At 32.7% G+C, this 24045-nt stretch overlaps 1 protein-coding gene across 3 annotated transcripts in view; it reads right to left on the bottom strand.

Annotated features, from left to right (window-relative positions):
• The window catches only part of NCAM2 (neural cell adhesion molecule 2), a 494205-nt gene that overhangs the window by 108263 nt on the left and 361897 nt on the right, over positions 1-24045 (bottom strand). For all 3 annotated transcript variants that reach the window (XM_047756284.1, XM_047756302.1, XM_047756292.1), the window contains one exon: positions 22653-22803. In XM_047756284.1, the coding sequence (XP_047612240.1) occupies positions 22653-22803 (151 nt within the window). The remainder of the gene's footprint in view (positions 1-22652; positions 22804-24045) is intronic.

Genomic DNA, 24045 nt, shown 5'->3' with positions numbered 1-24045 from the left:
TCCTAGTCGGATTCGTTAACCACTGCGCCACGAGGGGAACTCCTAACCCAGGAATTTCTATTTAACCCAGTACTAGCAACATTTTGGTGACACAGACTATTATCATAGATTATTGAGGGGAATATAACTGGAACAATTCCCCAGGAACATAAAGCCTTAAACAAAACTTTATAATTTCGATTCTGCAATCCAGTCTTAGATATGTCTCTGGAGAAAATAAGTGGACATATTATCAAATGATAATATAAAGGACTTCTAGGGCATCGTTATTTTAACTACAAAGTAAGGCCCTACAAAAGAGGATTGACTAAATAGTTGCACATATTGGCACTAAGGGATGCTAAATATCACAGACATATCTGGCTATGGTTTTCCCTCAGTTTGTGGTGTGCCTGCCCATGGTTCCACCTGGCTGCCTTCAAAACCTCCACACCAATGTAATACAGCCTTTCCACAAACTTCAATTGCAGGTGAGGCTCCCTACTTTGCTTTCCCACAGAGTCTGTGCTCTCTCTCAGCATGATCATAGAAATTGAAATGATCCATATGACTGCTTCTCCACAAAATGATCCGAATCTTTTGGGTTTAATGAATATAAAAGATATGGTGAAATATAAGTCAGCCATAAAATGGAATGAAATCTTGCCATTTGCGACAACATAATGCCTGGAGGGTATTATGCTTCGTGAAATAAGATAGAGAAAGAAAACTATCATACGCTTTCACTTACAAGTGAAATCTAAAAAACAAGCAAACATAACAAAACAGAAACAGACTCCTGGACACAGAGAACAAACTGCTAGCTGCCACAGGGGGAATTAGGGGATGGGCAAAATAAGAGAAGGGGATTAAGAGGTACCAACTTCCAGTTATAAAATGAGTAAGTCTCAAGGATACAATGTATGGATGGCCTGAGATATATATCAGTAATATAGTGATAGCTTTGTATGGTTGACGACTAACTAGACTTATCGTGGTGATCACTTCATAATGTAGAAAAACATCAAATCACGATATTGTACACCTGAAAGTAATATAATACTAAAAGTCAAATAATACTTCAATTAAATAAAAGAAGATTTGGTCACAATATATCTCTGATGGATTACTATAATGTAAAATGCTTACTTGGTTCTCAAAAATTGTACATCAAATTTAGTGGACATAATACTATCGATTTTTAAGTCAATGGTTCAGTTAAATGGAACTGAAGATAATTTCAAGGAGAAAAAAATAACAAACTTTTTCAAGGCCTGGGAAGACCATGTGAAAAATCTAAGAACATATAATTAATTAGGGGTACAACTGTAAGAGAAGCCAAACTTTTCGATATTCAGATTCAAAAGCTAAGCTATACATAAATCCATCTCTAACTCTAGTTCTAGCTGTAAAATATTTTATTACTGTTTAATATATATTAAATATAATCTCTTCAGCATTATACTATTCTAGGGAGAGATTTATGAATATTGTATTTCCATGTAAATAGAGCATGATATGAATATCACATATTAATGTAACTATTAATACCTGACTCATAGTCTATTCTGACCACAATATGGCACCTGGGTGTATGTGTATTATATTATTATAATTTAACCATAAACTTAGGGCATGATTTGGCTTTTCTATAAAAGCAAGCAATTGCCACTAATTGCTTGCCTGATGATCTCAGTGGGAATTTAATTTGGAATTACGGATGCTGAATGCAAATGTGCCACAGGCAATACGTGTTATACCGAAGGCCACATTAAAAAAATATATTTGTGATGTGAGGCACGAAAATATCAACTCCCATCTACAACAACACATAAACTAAAATCCTGTACATTCTATACTTTGTAAATATAAAAACAGCGGCAAGGCAGCAATATTCACCGGCACAAGACTGTTATGCTAAATGAAATCAAACAATTTGTATTGGGCTGCAGTTTGAAAAAGGATGTCACTCTGGCAGAGACAACATGTGAAGGCTTCAGGCTAAGAAAAAGGTAGCTGTATCTCATGGTCATAAACCCAAAATTGTAATTTCCAGAAAGTTAGCTCTGTTCAGAAAAGTAGGGCTTTCGCATCATGAAAGTTTTCAAATGTTGTAGCGAGAAAGTGAATTTTGGCAGTTAAAAAAAAGAGGCGAGAAGAGGGATATGCCATAAGTAGAACTTTGGAAAGACCAGAACTGATGACATGTGTTAAATGATAGGAAGACAGGCATGGACAAATTTATTTAATTAATAAAGTAAATGTGTAATGCAGATTAGAATGATTTTGTTGAAAAAAAAAAAGAGTGCATATTTGTATACTTATTTTCAGATGATGCCAAAGAAAAAAATCTATTTTGGGGAACTTCAATCATTTTCCCCACTATGGATTTTTGTGGCTAGAACCATGTTTCAGTAACCTACTTTTGAATAAACAGTGCTTAGATAAAATTGAGGAAAATTAATTTTACATATGCAAAAAATAAACTAAAATTGGTGTGAGGAAAAGAACAAGAACAAGAAGGTAATAAAATATATTTGACTTTTTTTTTTTTTGCATATGGAAGTTCCCAGATATGTTCATATCAATATCAGCAATGAGACTAAAAAGCTGAAATAGTAAACCATAAGTTCAAGATTTTAAACAGAGAGATAACATAAATATCCTGTTTCTATATCAAGAAGTCAAAGACAATGTCTTGGATTTCAGAGTTACAGCTGCCAACCTATGTATGCCACAGCAATACTGGATCTCTGACACACTGAGTGAGGCCAGGGATCGAACCTGCATCCTCGTGGTACTAGTCAGATTCATTTCCACTGCGCCACAATGGGAACTCCCAAAATATATTTGACTTTGTACAGAATTTATATTTTTACACAATTTCTGGGTTTCATCCTGTGTTCTCTCTTCTGGGTATTGGGGGTTGAACACTGAATATGAAAGACAAGATCCCCCCACCAACTTGGAGTTTTTGCTCTATTATGCATGTTCTCTCAAGATTATTTATTTTATAATTGAAGATAACTTGAGACAACTCATAGATATGTTCATATCAATATAAGCAATGAGACTAAAAAGCTGAAATAGTAAACCGTAAGTTCAAGATTTTAAACAGAGAGATAACATAAATATCCTGTTTCTATATCAAGAAGTCAAAGACAATTTCTTGGATTACAGTTTGGGAACTTTAATGTAGCACCTATTGTAAATTAATAAGAAATATAAAGTAGCGTATAAAATTGGTTTGGGAGTTCCCATTGTGGCTCAGATGTAACAGACCCAACTGGTATCCATGAGGACACAGGTTCAATCCCTGGCCTCCCTCAGTAGGTTAATGATCCCCTGTTGCTGTGGCTGTGGTAATAAGGTGGCAGCTGCAGCTCGATCATACCCCTAGTCTGGGAACTTCCATACATAGCAGGTGAAGCCCTAAAAAGAACAAAAGAAAAAATTGATTTGGTTACTGCTTATAGTATTTGTATTTCAAAGACAATTTTAAAATAGTGCTGTCTAGCCTTTTTGTGATTAAGAAATTATGAATATGCTAACTTATAGTACTTTTGCTCTTGATCATGATAAAGAATAAATTTCATGCCCAAATGAGCATATTTAGTAATATCTTAAAATAAAATTGCTTTTTAAAACATTTGTAATTATATTTTATTTAAAATGCATTTACTATGTAATTTTTATATCAGGAAAATTCACTGGAATTTCCCAAGTAAAGCTTAATACTCAACTTTCTATTACAATACTGATAAATTAATTAGGTTGCTATCTGACTCCAAATCACTGTTGAAACATTAAGATATGAAAGTATATTATATTGCTTGAATCATTGTTTAACATGTGCTGCATAATCGACAGTTTTAGTAAGATGCCCTCATATTTGAACCTGAAAATTAGAGTTTATAGGTATTTTATTAAATTACATTTCACGTGTATTTTTCTTGGGTATATGCTACCTCTAATAAAAATACTCTAAAATATAATCAGGACTAAGGATTTTGCTAAGAAAAATACCATACATAGGATATAGCGAAAATTATTAAACATAACTGCAAAATTACCTTCCATTTTCTAAAAATAGAAAACATAAATATTGGTATCATTCTCATTCTGTACCTTTCTCAACTGCAAAATTCTAATTTTTATGCTTTCACATATATATGAATTCATTCTATAGTTAACACATACATGCATAATTTCAGGGGAGTTTCAAGTTATCTGTTCTGTTTGAACAATATTAATACTTTAGAATTAAATTGTAAGCACCTTAATTTTTACTTTTTTTGAAATTTTAAGTCACTTCACATGAAGTAATATCTTTGGGAGTTAAATTTTATATATATATATTATATTTCTTATAGTCTCAAGAGAGCAAAATTCATCTTCAAATCTTCAATATAATGGTATCAGATATTGTACTTGATCCTCCGAACAATGGCCTTATTTTTATTTGAAGATCTAAGTTGGATCCATGTTACCATGAAAAGAGGGATACAATTCTGTTTTTTCTACACACCCTAGTCCTACAGTAACTTGCTTAAAAACTAAGTATACTCTGTGAAATATTGGGAATAATTAACAGTTCATTTATATTTTTGGTTGCATTTGGTTTGATATTTTAACTGTTTATATGTTTTTTCATTTACTTTATCATCCATTTCAAAGATGCCTTACTAAACAAAATATTAAAATTTTCTAAACATTCATAGTTGAATGGGTTACATTTCTCTAAAATAATATCAAAGTTTATGTCTACTGACACTAAACCATTAGCAAATGCTAGATATAATTGTTTAGATATAAAAGTTTTGTCACCCTGGCTATTCCTAAACATCCTATTTTGAGCTTGTAGGGGAAAAGAATCAAATTTTACAATAAGAATGTGAACACTCACACGCACAATAGTGGATGAACTACACTGGAAAACAGAAATTTGCAGCTGCTCTTTGTAAGTATATAATGTATCATAAATAGCTTCAGGAACAAATTTTTAGAAGATAGAGGTTATATTTACCTCATATAAAGAGGCAATGATTCATATAAAAGGTGACATTTGTTTTTGGCTAGAATTATATAACTCTCTTATGTAATGGTAGTTGTTTCATGTTTTTAAAAGCCTCTGGTTAGTAGTTTACTATATACACACGCATATGTACTCAGGTGAATATATATATTTATACATATATATGTATGTGTGTATATTGAATATATATTGACTAATATATAATGAAAATGAAGAATAATCCCTCTTTAATAAATATCCTTTTAACAAATTAGCATCTTTAAAATCATAGTATCCACAAAATAAAATAATACAAGAGGTCCTAGGTGGTGAAAATACTGAAACGTAGACTATCTTAAGGCTCTCATAATTCTATTTAATGGTTATATGATTAATAAAAATGTATATGTATGTGTGTGTGTGTATATATATAACTACATAGACCATAAGAAGAGATTTTATAAAACTGGATGCAAAGTGAATACAGACTTTAAAAATCAAGGAACTATGGGAGTTCCCTTTGTGGCTCCTGGTAACAAACCTGACTAGTTTCCATGAGGATGCGGGTTCAATCCCTGGCCTTGCTCAGTAGGTTAAGGAGTTGGCATTGCAGTGAGCTGTGGTGTAGGTCACAGATGTGGCTCAAATCCTGCAATGCTGAGTCTGTGGTGTAGGTGGGCAGCTGCAGCTCCAATTCAACCCCTAGCCTGGGACCTTCCATTTGCTGCAGTTGTGGCCCTAAAAAGAAAAAAAAAAAAAAATCAGAGAACTATGTTTTACTATGTATTATCACAATGGGAAGATCTCTATGGGGACATTATTTAGATTTAATTAAATGGGAGCTGTACAGTCAGAAGGCTGAGCTAGAACATTTTGACAGTACTTATATCTATGACCTAGAATAATCTCTGATTTAAAATTCCCAGCCTAAGAAGAAATAGCAAAACTTTCCAGGAACTAAATCTGTCACTTCCTCAAAAGCAGAATCAGGAAAAGCATATTCCATGCATATCAGGAGATATTTAAACTTTTAATACTGGCTCCAGGTTTGGTGCCAAGTTACTCCTGTTTTGATAAATGTTCTATTTTATTTTAATTATATTTTTTATTCATTTCCTTTCCTTTACCTTTCTTCCTTCCTTTCACCTCTTTTCCCTCCCTTTCTTCCTTTCCTCTCTTCCTTCCTTCACCCCTACCTCTTTCCTTCTTCCTTCCCTTCTTTCTTTCTTTCTCCTTCATTTTCTTTTCTTTTCTTTTTCTTCCTTATAACTGAGACTTCGAACTAAACAAGTAACCAGCAATCATCACTGCATTTCTATCACTGAACAGGAATTCCTGACTTGATTACTTTTTTTTTTAACTTAGTTTAATGGTGGTCAGTACATGTGACCTGAGTATAGTCATACTTCTTGCTGAGTGGTGGCCTGAATTCCTGAATTCTTCCTGCTAATGAGAATGCTGAAACTGATCACAAAATACAACACAGGCTGACAGAACTGAAACAGAAAAATCTTTGACTTGAATTTTTACAAGTTCATGATTAATAAAATCAGGCATCTCACTATACAACTTCACTGTATACAGTACTATCCATTTTGTAAACAAAATTGAAAAGCATTCTTCAGGTAAGCTTTACAATCAATGGAAAATAAATTTAAGACTTTAAAGTCATACTGATAACCTAATATGTACTGTCTTTGAAAAACAGTACTGGGATTATAGCAAATTTGCCTTGCATGCTCTCCAAATAATTTATATTGAGGTGAAATACTGTATTCTCTTCTAGGCATCATACTCCATGACATAAAATTTTCAAATTTTTCTTTAATATTAGATTTTAAAACCACAGATACTAAGAAAACAATTTTATCATGTAATAGTATATTCTATTTTAAGAGATTTAACATTCATTCCTCACCATAAATCACAGTATATAAAGATGCCCTTTGCTTTTCTCCATTGCCAATTAGATCACCCATTGCCGTACTCATTACCTGGTCAATTTTACAAGTTCCCTCCTTACTGGCATACTGGCCTATCAGTTTCTATTTTAAGATAACGTTACTGTCCTTGAATTTTCCAAAAGATCCTCTTCACACTTCTTAAATCAAAAACTTTAATGGGGATTTATAAAGTTCGACATTAGCTGGTATATGCCTAATTCTGTGACCTTGTCTTCATCCAGGTTAACTTTGTTCCTTAACTTTAACCATCCCTAACTCTTCCCAGCTTGCAGTCCTTTGCACTATCTTTCCCATCTGTCTAATTACTTTTTTTTTTTCTTTTTAGGGATGCACCTGAGGCATATGGAAATTCCCAGAATAGGAGTTGAATAGGAGCTGCAGCTGCCAGCCTAAGCCACAGTAGCACTAGATCCAAGCCACATCTTTGACCTAGACTAGAGCTTGCAGCAATGCTGTTTCCTCAACCCACTGAGCAAGGGTAGGGATAGAACCCACGTCCTCATGGATACTAGTCAAGTTCTTAATCTTCTGAGCCACAATGGGAACTCTCTGTCTAATCACTTTTTTATATACTTTACCTTAATGTAGTTTTGTGTGTTCCATCCCCCTTTATTAAAACATAAGTTCAATGATAGCAAAATTGATGTTACTTTTCTCACCGTTCTGTACAGCACCGAATTTTTATTTGACACTCAGTAGGTACTCAGTACTAATAGTTGACTGAATGAAAACGCAGGGCAAGTATATTTTCTAGATTCTATCACTCCATTTAACAGAGGAAGAAAAGTACACTGGCGTTTGCTTGACTTTCCTAAAATCACAGAACTTAGTACTTCAATCCCGTATTAATTCTAAAGTAATACATTGTCTTACACAGACTCATATTGCCTATTTTGTGAAGAAGCCCACCCTTTAAATTAGCTAAGAATTAACTGCGCATTTTCTTAAGCATCTAAAACACTGACTTTTTTTCAGTCATTGAATTTTCTCATTTGATTTAGGCTGAGGGAAACTACCAAGGGAATAAAAACTAATATATCCTTTGGCACATTTGGACTATAATTCAATTAATAATTTCATAGATCCATTTCTACTGTATGTTCACTCAGATGCAGAATCAGCTATGGAAATTAACTGGATTCAGTCCATGTATCATGGGAATTCTAATGGCTACACAGAATACTAAATTAGATGTGTGCTTATTGCCAACTAATCACAGCAGTGGGTGTGCATTTTCTATACTAAATTTGGACGGCCAAGTTATGCATAAATCTCAGCAGGTTTTAGAACCCTGCAGTCACAAGCAATGATTTATACTAAGATATGCCTATATATGACTTCTTAGCATATGCTGTGTTTCTCTTTAATTTGATTGTTATTAGAGACAAATATTATTGATCATAAGAAAAGTTTGATTATATATAAAATGAATTATTCCTCTTCCTACTACTATTATTCTTTCTCTTCACCTAATCTCTCTCCTCTTAAATCATACAGATATTAATAAAAATATTGTACTACCTATGGCTATTCTGGCCTTTATTGTTGCTTTATATAACTGAATTTTCCAGAAAAGCCTACAATATTTTAAAGACAATGATAGTATTACTAGTATTATTCACATATAAATTTAGGATAAAAAGCTCTTTCATAAAAATTCTTGGACTATTGAATGAAGGATGATTGATCATACAGATATAGCAGTGTTAAAAGTTGTTTGATGAAAAACAATAATATTAGTTTCTTCAGAATCTGATTTAACAGTTGCATATTCTGTAATGAGTGTAATTTGTGCTTATTAATGTCAAACAACATTTTTTATATGATTTTTTTTTTTTTTGCTTTTTAGGGCCAAACCTATAGCATATGGAAGTTCCCAGGCTAGGGATTGAATCAGAGCTGTAGCTGCTGGCCGGCCACAGCCACAGCCATAGCAATGCAGGATCCGAGCTGCACCTGCCATCTACACCACAGCTCACAGATCCTTAACACACTGAGCAAGGCCAGGGATCGAACCCACATCTCATGGATCCTAGTACGATTTGTTACCACGAGCAACAATGGGAATTCGTCAAAAAACTTTAAAGTTTGCCACAATTATTAAAATTCATAAGAAAACTATCAAATAAAATGTCAATTGCTTATCCAGTGATTTAATTTGATGTCTAGGTCATTAATTTTACATGTGGTGAAAAAGAGCTACACAATTTAATTCATTTCCTAAACTCCTCGGATCTATGACTTAAAAGTCAAAAGCAAATTAAAACATTTCCACTACTATGTCTTGAAGCCCTTGGTTGTGCACTCCAGAATGTTGCTAATTTTATGCATAATGGAATGACTGGGTCAAAATAATGCAAAACAAAAAGGAAAAACTCAGTATTACTGCCACCATCATCATCATCATCATAAAACAACATTGGAAACACTGATGATGATAATAGCTAACATGGTGCCTATGACTTGTCTGTCATTATTTTAAGCCTGTTATATACTTAGAAAATTTAATCTCTATTGCTTTACTTTAAGTGTCATTATTATCACCATTTCATCTTTACATATTTATCCCTTTTTAACTGAAAGAATAAAATGTAAGGGATTACATAATCATTTTCTACCTCCTTTTAAACCTCTTAAATGCAAACTGAAAACTGGTAACAAATTGTTACATATTTATAACTTTCAAAGAACTGCAGTATTATTTAATTAAACAGATTACAATTTCTTTCCGCTTAACTACTGTTTATGTTGACACATATTTTATATTTTAATGCGTACTTAATTAGAACAAATTTTTGCTTAAAGAGGTGATAAACTATCATCAAAATTTAATTCTTTTAACATAATAGAGCAAAATAATTTGAGCCAGATGGAATAAATAGAGCAATTCAAGTTATGATTAGAAATGAATCATATGTGATACATATTCAAAGCCATGAATCATAGTAAACAAACCCCAGAAATGTACAGCTTCTCCTAAAATAATAGTTTGTTGATATGAGTTTTTCCTTTTAGACAGTATTTTTGAACTGAAAACTGTGTACTCTAACACATTGTAAATGAACTACACTTCAATAAAACTTTTAAAAATGGAAAAATAATGTGTACTCTTTACTTTTGTTTGCTTGGGATGAATATACTGCCTCACATATTTTAAGCATTAATAAATATTAATTTAGCGAATGAATATTGTAAAAGTGCTTTGATTTTACTTTCTGAAAATAAAACTCTAAATTTAGGAAACAAAATAAATATTTTAGGATATCTATTATCTGCAAAAATAATTTTGGGATTTCCCAGAGAGTCTCTGAAAAGTCACAAATATGTCTCTCTTTTTTTCTTTAGCAAAAGAGGGATGTTAGAAAAAAGTAGGTTTGTTTCTGTTGACATTACATCATAGTGGAAAGTTTTTACTTGTTCTAGGAAAGAGAATCTAATAGTGCAAAATCAAAACATTTTAAACAAAACTTTAAAATAAATGCATATATATTCAAGTGAAATTGTTATATTGGTTTATTAGGATATGCTCTTGAATTTTCACATATCTAATACTTATTATTGCGTAAAGATCTAAAATAAAGTATTTTTAAAATAATTAAATAAGCAATCATAATGAGAAATATTGCTCAAAGCAAGTAAAAGCTTTAAATTAATTGTTTTAGCACTGATGACTCAAGAGTACAGGGAATAAAAGTTCATACTATGAAATCTGAGAAAATAACAGAAAAATATAAAAAGTATCAAAAATAGTATATATTTTATCCTGGACTGACTGCATTGATAGTTTTTCGTATTAGCTTAGGAGACTTTTTAGCAGGCCCAAGAAAAATGAAAATGTCCTAAACAAAGAGTTTTTGTATCCATTCGAATTCCTGCTACTTACAAAGCATCTTGAGATACACATTGTGCTAAAAATAATTATTTAAAGAGGTAAACTGTTCTTATCCGGCCTTCCTCTTCATCACAGGCATAGAAATGGTTTATCTTGTCAGCAATAACAAAGGAAAGACCTAGCTGAATAAATATACTAAGTCAAACGGGCCATACACAGGTTTTAAACTTGTATGGATACTAAATCAATATTATCTGATTTTTAGGTTCCATTTCTTGAAGATAATGTAATTTTACATTTTTGAGAAAATTTTTTTTCTCTATTACTGCTCAGTTATATAATCTATATGACACATGTTTAATTATAAGTGTGTTGAATTATATGTTATTTTATACTTTCTAAGCTGTTCCATATATGTAGATTTGGGCTTCCTAGATGTATTACAATATTTTGTGTCCTTTCAATCATTTTGCATATTTGAAAAGCACTAATAATACTTTATTTCTGGTGTTATACAATAAATATTATGAAACCAAGATGATATAATGAAGGTTCTTAAATGAAAATACAAATACATTCATTTCTTTAATGTCTTTAAAACAATTTATTGAAGAACACGTCAGTTTTTCTCATTCAAATATGTGATGATTAGTAAGTGAGTCTAAAGTAATTTAGAGAAAAATGTAAATATACCTATTTTCATTACTTACTATTTTAAAATTAACTACCTGAATACAAGTACACTTGTATTCAATACAGGATGCATGTACAGACATAGCTAATTTTATTCAGCGAACATTCATCCCACAGCCCTCGCAACAGAAGAGGAGTGCATTTCCCTGATGGATTGATGTCAGGCTTGAATGTGACTTTTAGAACATGACATAATCAAACACGTGAAATTTGTTTTCACTGCTGAGTTTTTTTCTTGTGCTTCTGCCACTACCATGATATAGCTTCCTTCTTGTAGTTATAGCTCCTTCAGCCTGGTTCCAAGTGTTACTGGACCCATAACATGGAACTAAGTATAGCTGCATGAAGCGGAGCTCCCTATTCTGAGACTGCCTGGATCAGCTGATTCTAGTTGAGCATGAGCAGTATTAGTATGTCCTGAGTTTTGGAGTGTTTACTATATATATTTACTGTGACATTAGCTGATAATGTATCTCACTGCACTGCTTTATTTTTTTTTTCTCTTTAGCCATTTCACTGATTCTCATATTATATATTTTGCTATTTTGTTTTACTTTTGGTTTTTCTTTTTAGAATGTAAGGTCCATAAAGTCAAGGTTTTTGCTTGCTTTATTATAGTTCTACATACTCAATACCCAGAAAAGTGCTTGGTGTGTATTACCTAATACATGCCTAATAAATATTGTTGAATTAAAGAAGTAATTAATATATTAACTTCCTACATGCCTAAAAAATATTATTGAATGGGAGTTCCCATCGTGGCGCAGTGGTTAACGAATCCGACTAGGAACCATGAGGTTGCGGGTTCGGTCCCTGCCCTTGCTCAGTGGATTAACGATCCGGCATTGCCGTGAGCTGTGATGTAGGTTGCAGACGCGGCTCGGATCCTGCATTGCTGTGCCTCTGGCATAGGCTGGTGGCTACAGCTCCGATTAGACCCCTAGCCTGGGAATCTCCATATGCCGCGGGGGCGGCCCAAGAAATGCCAAAAAAAAAGACAAAAAAAATTATTGAATGAAAAGAAATAATTAATATACTAACTTCAGTATACATAAATTCAAAAATAAGTTTAGATCCATCGCCTCCTCTTTACACATCAGGAAACTGAAGCTTGGTTATTTTAAATGGCTTGACCAACAACCTAGGATTAGATCCAGCAGATTCATTAAAATCTAAGAATAACTGCTAATACAATGACATTTAAATATTATTTTAGTAAAGCCCAATACATAAAAAAAACTTGCCTGTCTAGTTTAAATCATCACATATTGTGAGCTGGTTTAAATCTGTGGATAGGTATCAACAACCCATGGAAAATATTAGGAAAAGCTTGTGCTTGTCTTTGCTCCTCTGAAGTCAGATAACAAAATTCAGAGTATTTGAGGATTTATGGCCCCAGAGTTCTGGCTGATTGGATTCAAGGTATTGAATTAGTCTTTTTCATGAATTGAGTACGTTAACTTTTGATGTTCATGCTATTCTGGACTAAGGTGTCAGTTGAAAATCCAGTAAGGTAAACCTTGGCACCAGGTGGATGAGCACTGTTATGGACTGAATGTGTTGCAATGTGATGATATTAGGAGGTGTGGATTTTGAGAGGTGATTAGGATTAGGTGAGGTCAAAAGGCAGAGATCCATGAATGGGATCAGGGTCCTGATGTGTTAGGAGAAGGCTTTTTCCTCCGCTGTCCTCTCCATCATATGAGGACAAAACCAGGAGATGGCAGTTTATACCTGAAAAAGGCCCTAATCAGAACCGAACCATGCTGGCTCCCTGATCTCAGACTTCCAGTCTCTAGAACTGTGAGAAATTAAATTTTCTTGTTTATAAGTCACCTAGTCTATGATACTTTGTTATGGCAGCCCAAACATACTAAGGCTGTAAGCAGTCTGCCGCAAGGTCTGAGCATGTTTTTCAGGATCTTCCAAATGACAAAATTGTGATGTCAGTGAAGGCAGGATATGCTGGGATCTCAACGTGCAGCCTCACCCTGTGAAGTTCTTCACTAGTTCCATCTGTGAAGTGGTCTTTTCCACCAGATCCATTCATTCCTATGAAGGAATTTTGTTACTTCCCCTAAATTGATATGTTGAACCCTAATCCTCAATTTGATGTTATTTTAGAAGCAGGGGTTGTGGAAAGAATTAATTTTAGATGAAGTCATGAGGATGGAATCCCCATTGTGAGATTAATGCCCTTAAAGAGAGAGGAAGGAAGAGGAGGTGCCTCTAAAAGGCCATGTGAAGACATATCAACAAAAGGGCCCTCACCCAGAGCCTGACCAGTCGAGCGTCCTGATCTTGGCCTTCCGGCCTCCAGAACCATGAGAAATAACTGTTATGTTTAAGCCACCCAATCTGCAATATTTTGTTACAGCTGCCCAAGCTAAGTACGACATTCAATATACTAGATAGAACTGGGATCTCTGGGACGAGGTCTTCATTCCAGGAAGGGCAGAAAGCTGAGGCAAATTGGAAATTTGCTGTTTCTGGACAATTAAGTAGATGCCAAGAGGTCATGATAAATCCACTAGCCACATAAAATGACTACTGTGTTTCTTTGATATTTGTTCATTTGATATTTATCCTCTCAAGAGTTACATATTTCCTAAAATTCCTTAACAACTTTTCATCATCATATTCTCTGAGGCACACTTCAACAAGACAATCTGAATCAGATGATATCTGACAAAGGTAGATGAAAATGTTATCAAACTAGAGAAAATGACAGTATCTGCACATATGAAGAATATATTTCAAATTTTTCCAGAGAGTCCATGTCAAGTTGGGTTAAAAAAATACAGCTGAGTAGTGAAAGATTTTTTTATCTTTCCCTTTTAACATTCTCTTCCTATTTTCTGGATGTAGACATAAACTTCCTATTTCCTTCAGATACTGTCCTTGGAACTATCATACTGGATATAAAATCTAAATGGTTGCTAGCATTAGAACCAATTTACTTCTGCAAATGAGCCATCTTCCTTAAAGTGAGAAGTCTATTATGGTGAGTGTATAAGATAGGTTCATAAGATAAGATTTTAATCGCAGATATAAAGTGTCTGTGCTATGAATAAGGAGTTTTTTCTAACTTCTAAGTCTTTATTGAGATACTCTTTTAAGTTTTAAAATCATGGTCACATCTTACCTACTCATCCTGTACAAGCAGCAGAACATGTTATTGAAATTAGTTATTTCAAGAGAGTGCAAAAATTGAGGAAATAATTATGTGTTAAAAATTGTATTAATTCTATGGAGACTATGTAAGTATGGAAGTAACATGAATCCATGTTATACGAGTAATTAATATTTCTATATCCTTAAAAGGTTTCTGATATTACTAACGACTTTTATGTCACAGTAGAAAATGCATTTTAATATTGCTATTATCTCTAACAAGGAAGAAAGGCAGGTGCAGAGAACTCAATGGGGAAAAAATGCAAATGAAAACTTCAATATTTCTTAACAGGCATTGCTATCATGTAACTGTTAAATTAAATTTATTACATAAAATAATTAAGTCTAATTAATAGGTAGTAGTAATGACTACCTAGTCATAAAACTAAATGATATTCTAATTGTAATCAAACATACTATGTAATCGGTGCTTATTGCATTAAACTACATATGACATGCCTGTTATCGCCTTTGTTTTATAAATTGGAACTTTAGTTCAACTCATGCTCCTTAGAAAAGGTAATGCCTTTGAATTGTTGAAAATGAACTGGCAAGATGCCAAGGGATCTGCTTAAACTGAAATACAAAAGAGGTTTTGAGCAAAAAGAAGGCATAATCTCCTAAACGCCTTAGGTTTGGTGCTATTATAATAAATGTAGTTAGTACCAAATTATAAATGGCTCAATTCTTTTCAACTCGTTCTTAGCAATATTATACTGTAGTTTCTTCAATCACATAGTAAAGATGATTCTGGTAAATTGTTTGTGATGTATAATTTCCTTGTAATGTTCAAAATTTCTATGCCATTTTGAATCAAAGGTGGAGAATAAAAATATCCTTACCATTTCTAACATACAAATATTAATTTACAACAATAATTTTTCATGGCATTCCATTCCATTTCTTTAATTACCAAGAAAAAAGCTTATTTGATAGCTTTGGCACTTATCATGGGTGTTTTGTTGCACCTATCCAACCAAAATTTCTACAATCCTCATATGAGAATATCAGATTTATTACAAATAGTGGTACTGCAGGTATAAAGAAGTATTTCAACTTTCATAACACAATGACACTAACTTACAAGGAAGTTACTTAAAAGTGAAATTACTTTTAAGTTTACTTACAAGTAAAAAGGAAGAGCAGGCTAAATTTTAAACTATGACTATGGTTACATATTTCAAATGATTATTTAACCTCATACCTCAAAATAATAATTACTAGAGACAGATGATAACAGTGGCATTTTCTCTGTTGTTACCACATGAATAAAAATCTGAATTTTAGCAATTAGTAATATTAAGATGAATGGCAATTTTATTTTCTACTGAAATATAAATGTATCTTTTACTAGCATATTTATGTAACTTACCATAAGTAAGTTTTTGCCATTGTATTTTTCCACTTTAAACATTTTTTACATGATTAAGTTTTATTAAATTATAGTAAGAACCCAGAAGGTAATAATCTCATATACATACAATGCAGTGAAGGTTAGGTACACATATGGGCAGGTTTATATCTTGTAAAAGCTAAAATTTACACTTAAGTATAGTATAAGGTTTGAAAGGTGAGCTGGGTTCCCAAAGTATTTAGTATTGTCCTAGAATTCATGAGTAAATTTTAATGTGAAAAATATTTTAATTAAGGCATATGAAGAAATATGTATGAATCTGGGTTAATCAAAAAGGAAGCTAGGCTTCCAGAGACTTACAAGTCACTTGTAATAGACATTTTAAAAATATTCATCATGATGAGAAAACAAGAGCTGACAGATGAAATATAGGGTTCACATGTAGGTTAGATTCGCAGGAGACATTCCTTTATTTGGAGTTTTTTTTTTTTTTTAAGGAAATATATCAAAAAATATGATTAAAATTTGATAGTGTTTTTATTAATTTTTTTTTTAGGGCCACACCTATGGCATATGAAAGTTCCCAGGCTAGGAGCTGAATCAGAGCTGCAGCAGCTGGCCTACAACACAGCCACAGCCATGTGGGATCTGAGCCATGTCTGGAACCTACATCACAGCTCACAGCAACACCAGATCCTTAACCCACTGATCAAGGATCAGACCCACATCCTCACGGATTCTAGTGGGGCTCTTAATCTGCTGAGCCAAGATGAGAACTATATCAATAAAATGTTATGATTAAAGTTTGATAGTGTGTTTATTAATCTTAAAATATAAAATATTTTGCTTTACATGAAACTCAGCTTATATCATGAATTTTATCCCCTTTATAGGTAAAGGATACCAGTAAAAATCTGAACATCTAACTCTAAACCTCAGCTAAATTCTTCTTATCTCTCAATTTGAAATTTGAAGTGATTTACACATCTACAACTTACTATACTTTCCAGGAAGATTAAGTTTGAGTATAGATAAAAATTGACAGAAGATGATAAAATGAAGAGGAAAAAAGAAGCTCAACCTCTCAGGACTTTAAACTTGAACGATCTTTTGATCAGGGTAGTGTTTTATTTGAGGATATATTATTATGAAAAATAAAAATAAAATTGGAAAAAATGTAGGGAAATAATAAATTTAAAACGGATGAATACCAAAACTAAAACCTTCATGGTTTTGGTTTAGGAACCAGGAAAACCAAAAATTTTATGACTTAGAGTTTTCTGTTTATAATGGCAGTGTAAGTCTGTGATAGCCCAACTCCCCTACTGGTAACAATTAAAAGGACTAGAAATCAAACAAACAAAAAACCAACTACTTAAAGCTTGTATAAACAAAACTGGGACTTGTGGAAGGGAATGAAAACTAGTTTCCAGTTTTTTTTTCTTCATTGCTTTGTCTAGAGGACAGGCACTAGAAAAGGATCTTCAATGCAATTCTGAATATAAAACTCATTGACAAATACAGAGGTACCCTGGAAAGCAGACAACACAGGTTGGACAGTATAGGAGTAATCTCAGACAGGAGTCAGATGAAGAGATATTATAATTCTGTGTATAAAACCACAGAAATCTCAGCCTAAACCCTGAACTTTGCATGCCTAGAACAAATACAAAATGTATATCAAAGGCTTTAAGAAATCAACTAAGATTTGACTCACTGTCACAGGAGACCATACAGAAGTTAGGGGTGATTATATACTTAAAAACACTTTTTCCAGATGGTTGTCAAAAGACCCAGAGTCTGCACAATATGGTATTTACAGTATCTAGGGCACAATGCAATATTTCTCAACATTCAATACACCAAGAGAATATGACGAATTCTAAAGCAAAAGACAATTAACTTATGCACATGCTAAGAAGACTCAGATGTTGAATCCATTGGATACAGATTTTAGAGCAGTTTATTTAACTACATTCTATAAGATAAAAATATACATAAAATGAATTAATATATAAGAAATGTCAGTAAACAAAAAATATAAAATGTAACACAATTAGTAATTTAGATCTAAAAAAAAAAGATAATACCTTAAACACAACAAAACCTCACTGGATGGACTCAGTAGCAGAAAGAAGATGATGCAGCAAAGAATCAATTAACTTGAAGAGAAAACCACAGAAATAATTTAATCTGCAGAAGAGTGATAAATAAGATACATAAAACTGAACAGTGTCTCAGAGATCTTTGAGCCAAAAGGGCTCACATGTGTGAAAATAGAGTCCTAGATATAGGAAAGAGATTAGGACAGGACAAATATTTGAAGAAACATGGTGAAACATTATCAATTTCTCCAAAGAAGATATTCAGATGGCCAACAGGCACATGAAAAAATGCTCAGCATCACTAATTATTAGAGAAATGCAAAGCAAAACTACTATGACATCCCACCTCACACTGGTCAGAATGGCCATCATTAATAAGTCAACAAATAACAAATGCAGGAGAGGATGTGGAGAAAGGGGTACCCTCCCATACTGTTGGTAGGAATGTAAATTGGTACAACCACTAAAGAAGACAGTATGGAAGTACCTCAGAAAACTAAATATAGAAATACCAAATAATCCAGCAATCCCACTCTTGGGCATATAGGAAAAAATTTCCTTGAAAAGATATATGCACCTATATGTTCACTGTAGCACTATTCACAATAGCCAAGACATGGAAACAACCTAAATGTCCATCAACAGATGAATGGATTAAGAAGACATGAATATGTACAATGGAATATTATTAAGCCATAAAAAAGGAAATAATGCCATTTGCAGCAACATGGATGGAACCAAGACTCTCATACCAAGTGAAGTAAGCAAGAAAGAGAAAGCCAAATACCATATGATATCACTTATACATGGAATCTAATATATGGCACTACTGAACTTTTCCAAAGAAAAGAAACTCATGGACTTAAAGAACACAAGGGGGAGAGAAAAGGAGTAGGCTGGATTGAGAGTTTGGGGTTAATAGATGCAAACTATTGCATTTGGAGTGGATAAGCAAGGAGATCCTGCTGTATGGTACTGGGACTATATCAAGTCACTTATGATGGAACATGATAGAGAATGTGAGAAAAAGAATGTGTATGTATGTGTGTGACTGGGTCACTTTGCTGTACAGGAGAAATTGACAGAACACTGTAAACCAACTACAATGGAAAAAATAAAAACCATTAAAATAAATAAATTATTACCAAAAAAACTGTCAGAAATACTGACATATATAAATTTACAAATTCAAGAAATCTGGTACACTCCAAACAGGATGAACTCAAAGAAAACTACACCTAGACAAATCCTAGTTAAAGCTATGAATAACAAAGATGTTGAAAATACTTGAAAGCAGCTTTAGAAAAATGGCACATGACATACAAGATATAAACAGTTCAAATTACATGGATTTATAATCAGGAACTAAGAAGGATAGAAGACAAAGGAACCACATCTTTAAAGAAATGCCAACTCAGAATTATTTCCAGGGGGTTAAAAAAAAAAAAAAAAAAAGGGTAGACTCAATCCCCAACAGCTATTCTCTACATGAAATGGGAAAGAAATTTATTTAGGCTGGAAGACAGTAGTATCAGAGGAAAAACTGGATCTTTAAAGATGAAAGAGATGAAAAAAAATGGTAAAGATGGGAATAAGTAACATGTTTTTCATTTTCAGTTCTTTACTATATTTATAATTCTTTAAAATAAAAAATTATCATTTCTGGTAAGATTTTTAATTGACTATGAATGTAGATATAATATATATGACATCAATAAGAAAAACAGATCAGTGTGGAACACTTATAAAGATACCTATATGGTTGCAAGGTTTTTATATTTAGTGTAAAGTGTCAGATTATTAACTCTATGTAGACTGTGAAATGTTAAGTTTGTATATTATAATCTCTAAACAAATCACATAAGCAAAACAAAATAAAAACAAAAAGTAAAGAGATATCAACACACAAATTAAAATAAAACATTAAAATTTTCAAATATTGTAAAAGAAGGTAGGGAAACGGTAAGACAATAGGGAAAAACAGTGTGTTAAAGCAGAAAAAAAAATAAATTGTGGACCTAAATGAAACTATATCAATAATTGCATTAAGCTTAATAGACTAAACCTAAATGGTTGGCAAACTATGGCCCATAGGCAAAATACAGCTAAAGAACCTGTTATTGGGTTTTAAAAATTTTGATGTTTTGTAAAGGAAACATATCAACAAGGCTTTAAATGGTTTGTATGTGACAAAGACCAAATAAGGTCCAGAAAAATCTAAAATATGTATTATTTGAACAATTTATTGCTGATCCCTGGTTTAAACACTCCAATTACTATTTTTATTTTTTTGGCTACACCCATGGCATGTAGAAATTCCTGGACAAGGGATTGAATCCGTGCTACAGCAAGGGCCTGAGCCACTGCAATACTGGGTCCTTAACCCACTGCACTGCCAGGAAACTCCTAAACACTCCAATTTTTATAAGAGAGAGATTGACAGATTGACAGAGTGCATTAAAAAGGCAGCATTTTATCATATGCTGACTAAAAAGATACATTTTAATTTTGCATTAAAAATACAACTAGTTAGAAAGTAAATTAATGGAAAAAGGTATACAAAGAGTAAGAACATGAGGGAGTTCCTGTTGTGGCTCAACAAGTTAAGGACCCAACGATGTCACTATGAGGATGCAGGTTCAATATCTGGCCTCTCTCAGTGGGTTAAGGATCCAGCATTACCACAAACTGGTGTAAGTTCCAGATGCAGCTCAGATTTGATGTTGCTGTGGCTGTGATATAGGCTGCGGCTATAGCTTGGATTTGGCCCCAGGCCCAGGAACATCCATATGCCACAGGTGTGACCATAAAAAGAATAAGATAAAATAAAACATTACTAATTTATTTCTTTAAAAGTAAGCACAGGAGAGCTTGAATAGCTATTTGAGTATTATATAAAACACATCAAGTCAGAGATTAATGGAGAAAATGAATGATTTATGAGGAGGACACATATGGGAAAGAGGACAATAAATCCCAAAGATATTCACATCGCAATCTCCAGAACATGCAAGCATGTTACTTCACGTGGGAAAAGCAACTTGCATCTGTGACTAAATTAAGAATGTTTAGAAGATTGCACTGGATTATCCAGTGTAGGCCCAATGTAACGGCAGGGGAGTCAGATATAGAGAAAATCTGAGGAAGGAAGCAGTCAGTGATGTGATGTGAAAGAGATTCAATCTGCTATTGCTGGCTTTGAAGATGGAAAGAGACTGCAAGCCAAGAAAGGCAGGCAGATTCTAGAAACTGAAAAAGACAAGAAAAGGAATCTTTCATAGAGCTTCCACAAAGGAACATAACACCAAGGACACCTGATTTGATCCCAGTGAGAATCATTTCCAAATTTTGACCTTAAGAACTATAAAACAATATAGTTGCGTTGTTTACAGCAATTAAATTTGTGGTCATTGGTTACAGCAGCAATAGAAAACTAAGAGAAGATACAAACTATAGATGTGTATTACGTCACTGAGCTTCAAAATACACGATGGCAAAACCAAACAGATTAAAGAGAGGAAAAAGTTTATGATGATGGTAGAGGATTTTAACAACCCTCACTCTAATAGAACATAACAAATTAAGCAGACATAGAAGATTTAACCAACACTATCACCCACCTTGATCTAATGTATATTTATAGAACACAACACTGTATGACTGCAGAAGACATACATTTTCAAGTATTCATTATATATTTACTAGATAGATCATACGCTGGGACCTAGGACAAACCTCAATAATTATAAAAATGATCAAAATTATAAAAAGGGTACTTTCTGAGCATAACTGAATTAAACTAGAAATAACAGCAAAATATCTATGAAAACACTGAAAGTTAGATATATTCTTAAAAGTAATTATAGACTAATGATTAAATCTCAGGGAAAAATAGAAAATATTTTCAACTGAAAGCTAAAAGAAACAAAAATCACTATTTGCAGTATGCATTTAAAGTACTGCTTAGAGAGAAATTTCAGAAAAATTAAACAAGTTGAATAAACCCCTATCCAAGCTTAAAGCAAAGGAAGACTTCATTTGTTATCAAAATGAACTTGTACTCTAACAATCAGTCCTTGAAAAATAGAGTGTATGAAGTACCATGTTTAAAGTGCTGTATAATAACTTATAAAGGTATAAAATAATTCAACAAAACAACCTGAATGAGAAATGAAATCCTCATGACATATGTGAAACATTAATATTATTTTAAAAAGATAAAAATTAAGAGTTGTTGATCAATTATTGATAGCTAATATAGTTCAGTTTATATGTTTTTTGATTAAATGTTGCATAATAAAGGTCATAATTTTCAGAATAAGCAATATTAAAAACCATTAAGTATACAGCGCTATGAAATCTCCCATAACCTTCACTAGAGGTCTCTAATAAGTGACTCTGGTTACACTCTTTCTGAAGTTATACATTAAATACTGCAACATGAACTACATCTGTACTTTAGTTTTCCTACAAAAAAAGCATGGTTTTCAAAACAGAAAAATGTTGTCAATAAAAATACAAAATGAAAATGACTTACATTCAATATCAAGGTACATGCTCTTTTGGTGCCCTCCAATTCGACTTGCAGCTTCACAGTCATATCTCCCTGAATCGGACAACACCACATCTTTAATATGCAGTGATGAACTTCCATGCTGCCCTTTGACTTCAATACGGCCATCTGGGCTCTGTTTGCATTGATTCAGGAAAAAGAAAGATTTTATGCTTGTTTTGTATAAAATGATAGTGCAACATACAGCATTTATCAGAATAAATAAACGAAACAATAAATGAAAACACTCTTACCTGTATTCATTTATTTTTCAAGAAAATAGTGTTTCTATATGTACACTTTACTGTTTTTAGCTTATCCATTTTGCTTGCCCAATTGCTTACAGAAAACTCTAAGTACGTAGTAAAAACTGAAAACATATGTTTGCTCAGCCTCTTTTATTTAGCATGTGCTTTGCTTTGTATAAAGCCAGTGTGTTTTTCTAAGTGTCCCTTGCAAACACAACAAAACAATGGCAATGCCTAATCAATTTCAGCTAAAATCTTCAAGTGAAAATGTTATTCCTGGTGCACTTGAGTTTCACATTTCAACACATGAGGGAAATTAAGATGTATGACAATTAAATCCTTTAAGAAGAATTTATAGTTTTCATTTTTGAGTGAATATAATTTTGCACTAGCATAACTGGTACCACATACATCATAGATACATTATTAAAAACGCAGCACTACATAAGTCATTCTTAGGAAGTCATTGGAAATGATACGGCAATGATTAATCACTTGCTCCACAAAGAGGACTCAAATCAAGGACTTGTGTATATTCCTATAGTCTATAGATTATATTTCAAATAAGAATTATTGTATGCAACATAATTAGCATACCTTGAATTGTTTTCTTAAATAATTTAAATAACTTTATAGCACACATATTAAGATAGAGATAGTTTATTCATTGATTTTTACTATGTACTATCAGGAAATACAGTGAACCTTTATTTAGCACTTTATAACTCAATTGAAACATGTGCTCTATTATTATTGAATTGATTCTTTTTAATTTTTGAGGTTTTAGTGTTCAATAAAATATGGCATGTCATACATTTAAATGAAATATGCCTGTTATAAATATATAATGGATGTTTAATTTTCTATATGTCTGAGATTCAAATAAATTTCAATACATAGGCGTACTTTGTATTATTAAAGCTTGGTGTTTATTTTCCTATATTAATATCAAAAGTCCCTTTTAAAGCTCCTTTTCAAACATGCAGTTGATTGGAACACAATAGGATTACATTTTTTGCTTTTTACTTTATAAAAAAATGCAATCATATAATCCTATCAGTCACTCATAATTTATTTACTATCCAAAAAATAATCTCCAAAAACAAAGAAACAAACGAAAGCATATTAGG

The sequence above is a fragment of the Phacochoerus africanus genome, chromosome 1 (assembly GCF_016906955.1).
Source record: "Phacochoerus africanus isolate WHEZ1 chromosome 1, ROS_Pafr_v1, whole genome shotgun sequence".
Classification (NCBI taxonomy): Eukaryota; Metazoa; Chordata; class Mammalia; order Artiodactyla; family Suidae; genus Phacochoerus; species Phacochoerus africanus.
This window is presented reverse-complemented; position numbering and strand designations above follow the sequence as displayed.